Source organism: Populus trichocarpa, chromosome 6 (genome assembly GCF_000002775.5).
Source record: "Populus trichocarpa isolate Nisqually-1 chromosome 6, P.trichocarpa_v4.1, whole genome shotgun sequence".
NCBI classification, from domain to species: domain Eukaryota; kingdom Viridiplantae; phylum Streptophyta; class Magnoliopsida; order Malpighiales; family Salicaceae; genus Populus; species Populus trichocarpa.
This window is the reverse complement of record NC_037290.2, coordinates 21,284,068-21,288,516: the sequence shown is the minus strand read 5'-3', so window position 1 is coordinate 21,288,516 and position 4,449 is coordinate 21,284,068. Positions and strand designations below refer to the sequence as shown.

At 38.8% G+C, this 4,449-nt stretch overlaps 1 protein-coding gene across 1 annotated transcript; it reads left to right on the top strand.

Moving 5' to 3' along the window:
• Nucleotides 1-1,263: 1,263 nt before the first annotated feature.
• Nucleotides 1,264-3,642, top strand: LOC7485292 (probable aspartyl protease At4g16563). Its single transcript, XM_002309358.3, has one exon. The coding sequence runs from the start codon at nucleotides 1,443-1,445 to the stop codon at nucleotides 2,850-2,852; it is 1,410 nt and encodes a 469-aa protein (XP_002309394.1). The 5' UTR covers nucleotides 1,264-1,442; the 3' UTR covers nucleotides 2,853-3,642.
• Nucleotides 3,643-4,449: the final 807 nt, after the last annotated feature.

Genomic DNA, 4,449 nt, shown 5'->3' with positions numbered 1-4,449 from the left:
TATACCTAGTTGGGCTCAATGCGTAGCCAAGCCCTAGGGCGCTGGGTCTGGCGACTCGCCAGAACCATACCCACTTAGACTTAGCACGATTCTAAGCCCATGGGCGACGAGTATGATAGCTTGTCAGATCCATATCCACGATTTCAAGTCTAAATGGTCTTGGCATGCAGCCAAGTCTAAAGATGACGAGTTTAACAATTCGCTAGACTTGTGTCTAGCTGGGCTCAACGCGTAGCCAAGCCCAAAGACACTGGGTTTGGCGACTCGCTAAACCTATACCCATTTGGGCTCAACATGATTCCAAGCACATGGGCGGCGAGTCTGACAGCTTGTCAAATCCATGTCTATTTGGGCTCGGCACGTGGCTGGGTCTAAAGGTGTTGGGTCTGGTTGCTTGCCAAAGTCATGTCCGCTTGGATTCAACAAGTAGCTGAACCTAAGGACATTGAGTATGCCAGCTCGTGAGACTCATGTCCTCTTAAGCTCAACACATAGATAAGGTCAAGGACATTGTGTCTGACATCTCACCACACTTATGTCCATTTGAGCTCAGTATGTAGTTAAACTAAAGGACATTGGGTCTGACAGCTCTCTAGACAAACATTCGATTGAGCTTAATATGTAGTTGAGCCTAAAAATATTAGGTCTAGCAATTTACCAAATTCATATCTGCTTGGGCTCTACATATAACTGAATTTAAGTACGTTGGGTCTGACAACTCATCAGACCTATACGTACTTGGGTTTGACTCGTAGCCACATCCAAAAGTGTTGGGCTTGAAAGCGAGCTAGACTAATGTCATTTAGGTCTAACATTACACCAAGCCTAGAGATGTTGTAAATGAATGCATCTTGCTTTTAAACCTTTTAAATAAGGACTTGGGCTAAAATTTATTTTTCATAAATCCAAAAAATATTAATCCATCAATTACTTCTCAGCTCCTTAATTTCTTTCAAATGATGTTAAATTGTCATGTAGATATTTGACTAATTTAAACTAATTAAAATATAAAATTCAGCGCTTGGATGTGGAAATCATACTCCAAAGTCCAAAGTTCAAATCATGAAATGAGAAATACTACTGTTAAATATAAATAGAATTGTGAAGAAAAGAGCTACAATTTACTTGTGAACTTTTGTAGAAGTAATTAAACAAAGTTCAATACTGGTGGGCGGTGGTTAGTGGGCGCATGAGACAAGAAGCACCCAAGGCACGATGGCATTCTTGGTTATTTCTGCACATGATATGATAGAAGACAATTCCGTCATCACAGTCGAACTTGATTCCCGTCTACCGATGCTCTCCCTTTTTGGCTTCTTCCTCTATAAACAAACCACCACTCTATGCAAACAACAAAACTTTCTACTCTTCTTATCTTTACCGATTCCCTCAATACCATAACCAAGAAGAAGAAGTAGAAAATAGTAAAATACAACACCTCAATGGCTTCTTCTCGGTTTCTCCTTCTCCTCTCTTTTCTCATCTTAATTTCATCATCATCATCAACACCAACACCAACACGAACACCAACATCAACCATCACCATCCCTCTATCAGCTCCTAGCTCCACCAAGCTGATCGTATCCTCGAAAAATCCATGGGGAGCACTCAATCACCTCGCTTCTCTATCTCTTTCAAGAGCCCACCACATCAAGTCCCCAAAAACCAAATTTTCTCTCCTCAAGACCCCTCTTTTTCCACGTAGCTATGGTGGCTACTCCATCTCTCTCAACTTTGGTACGCCTCCACAGACAACCAAATTTGTCATGGACACCGGTTCTAGTCTTGTTTGGTTTCCTTGTACTTCTCGCTATCTTTGCTCAAGATGTGACTTCCCAAACATTGAAGTAACAGGAATCCCAACATTTATACCTAAACAATCATCCTCTTCAAATCTTATTGGTTGCAAAAACCACAAATGCTCATGGCTTTTTGGCCCTAAAGTTCAGTCTAAATGCCAAGAATGTGACCCCACTACTCAAAACTGCACTCAATCCTGTCCACCTTATGTAATTCAATATGGTTTAGGCTCCACAGCTGGACTTCTACTATCTGAAACTCTCGATTTCCCACATAAGAAAACCATACCCGGTTTTCTTGTCGGGTGCTCCCTTTTCTCCATCAGACAACCCGAAGGGATTGCCGGGTTCGGTCGGAGCCCCGAATCACTCCCTTCACAACTGGGTCTCAAGAAATTCTCTTACTGCTTAGTATCTCACGCTTTTGATGACACTCCAGCAAGCAGTGATCTTGTTTTGGATACCGGGTCAGGTTCGGATGATACCAAGACCCCAGGGCTTAGCTACACACCCTTTCAAAAGAATCCAACCGCTGCATTTCGGGATTATTACTATGTATTGCTGCGTAACATTGTCATAGGGGACACACATGTTAAAGTGCCTTACAAATTTCTGGTCCCTGGATCAGATGGTAATGGAGGGACGATTGTGGACTCAGGGACAACATTCACGTTCATGGAGAAGCCAGTTTATGAGTTAGTAGCTAAGGAATTTGAGAAGCAAGTGGCCCATTATACAGTAGCCACTGAAGTTCAAAATCAGACTGGTTTAAGGCCTTGTTTCAATATTTCTGGCGAGAAATCAGTTTCTGTCCCGGAATTCATTTTTCACTTTAAGGGTGGTGCTAAGATGGCATTACCTTTGGCAAATTATTTTTCATTTGTTGATTCTGGAGTTATATGCTTGACAATTGTGAGTGACAATATGAGTGGTTCGGGAATTGGAGGTGGACCGGCAATTATTTTGGGGAATTATCAGCAGAGGAACTTTCATGTAGAGTTTGATTTGAAGAATGAGAGATTCGGGTTTAAGCAACAAAATTGTGTATCGTGAATTGGTTCATTTGTCCTATGATATAATATAGTTTGGAAAAGAGAAATAATTAGCATTGACTCATCTTTGCTAGATGTTTAATTCTTAGGTGCATGGTAAGGATGGTGGTGATGGATTGGTATGGATGGTGGTGGCTGCAGCACTGGAAGCGCTAGAGGCCGCTGTGATGGTGGTTCCGGTGAAATTGTTAATTGTCGGTCAGCAAGCAACGGTTGGTTGACAAGGTTTACTTTTTCGTACAATCACTGTTACAAAGGTTGAAATTATATAGAAAGAGATTTTGAAGAAAATTGTTCTTATACGGGTTTTCCTTCTTTGTTTTTTTCCCTTTCCTTTTCGTTTTCTCTATGTGGCTGTTCACGCATGGTAGCCGTTATACCTTCGTAGCACTATGGGATATCTCTCCAGCCTAATCTTTTGGTGGTGCGCAAGGCAAATTAATTCGTCCTTTTGTTCAACGGTCACTAATCTATTTTGTATTCATGTAGGAGACATCTGCTCCAGCGCGTGCTTACTGTTGAATTGTCGATGTTCATATTGGTCCGTGCTCCTTTATATGTGTGTCATGAATTGTCAACAACGTATTTCTTTTGTCGTATCTTTTCATGTAGGGAAGCGTCTTCTCTTTCTTTTACTGTGTATGATGGTTGCAAAGCCCATATGTAAGAGGAGGATAAATTTGGCCCTCATGTTGTAATGGTTAATACTCAATTATGGGTGTGAGTTTCTAGAGTTAATAAACATATGTTAGGAGAACTTTTTTATTTGAATATATGAACTTTTATTCTTACTTTTGAGTGTGTGGATTTTCAATTTTTTTATAATAAAATAATTCTATTAAACTGTTCATAAGTCTAGGTTACTTGAGGGTGTAGTCTTGGTTCAGCTAATTTTGAAATCTGTAAGTAACGGATGTTAATCTAGTTTTGCTCCCATAGTTCTGGTTTAGTTATTTACTAGTTTTGTACCCATAGTTTTGTACCCATGTTTTCCCTGTGGGGTGGTTGTTTTAACTATGTTTTTTTAGAATATTATTTTTATTTAGTGAAAAATATTTTTTCTTAATTATATGACAATATAGAGTATGATAATTTTTTTTGATGGGATATAATTTTTTAAAAGTAAAATAAAAATGTGATAGGCACATGGTGCCGAGATAGTAAAAATAGATTATTGATAACAAAGGATATGAAATTATATTCTTTAAGATTTGAATCAAATAAAAAAATTGATCATCAATAACAAATGGTGAAATTGTATTTTTTTTAAATCGATGGATAAAAAAAACATTGAAAAAAAACAAATAATAGCCCAGAAGCAGTGGATTAACTTGTTAACCATGTGATCCAACTAATGGACTTGATTGAGTTCAATGATTTGTTTTACCAATTTTTCCAAATATAAAATAGCAAAAAAACAAAAACAAAAACAAAGAACAGAAAGAGTCTAGCCATATGAGTTTGGGCATTCAATAAAAACAACCCAGGTGCTTGGCCCTTCAACCCATCTTGCGCGCCTTGACCTGTCTTATTTTTCTATTTTTTAAAGGGGCAAATGATATGTCGTACGCCCCTTATCTTGTTTTTTAAAGACAATA

Bases quoted from the DNA above. Each gene is read 5' to 3' on its own strand.
- LOC7485292 (XM_002309358.3), top strand. From the start codon at position 1,443: ATGGCTTCTTCTCGGTTTCTCCTTCTCCTCTCTTTTCTCATCTTAATT.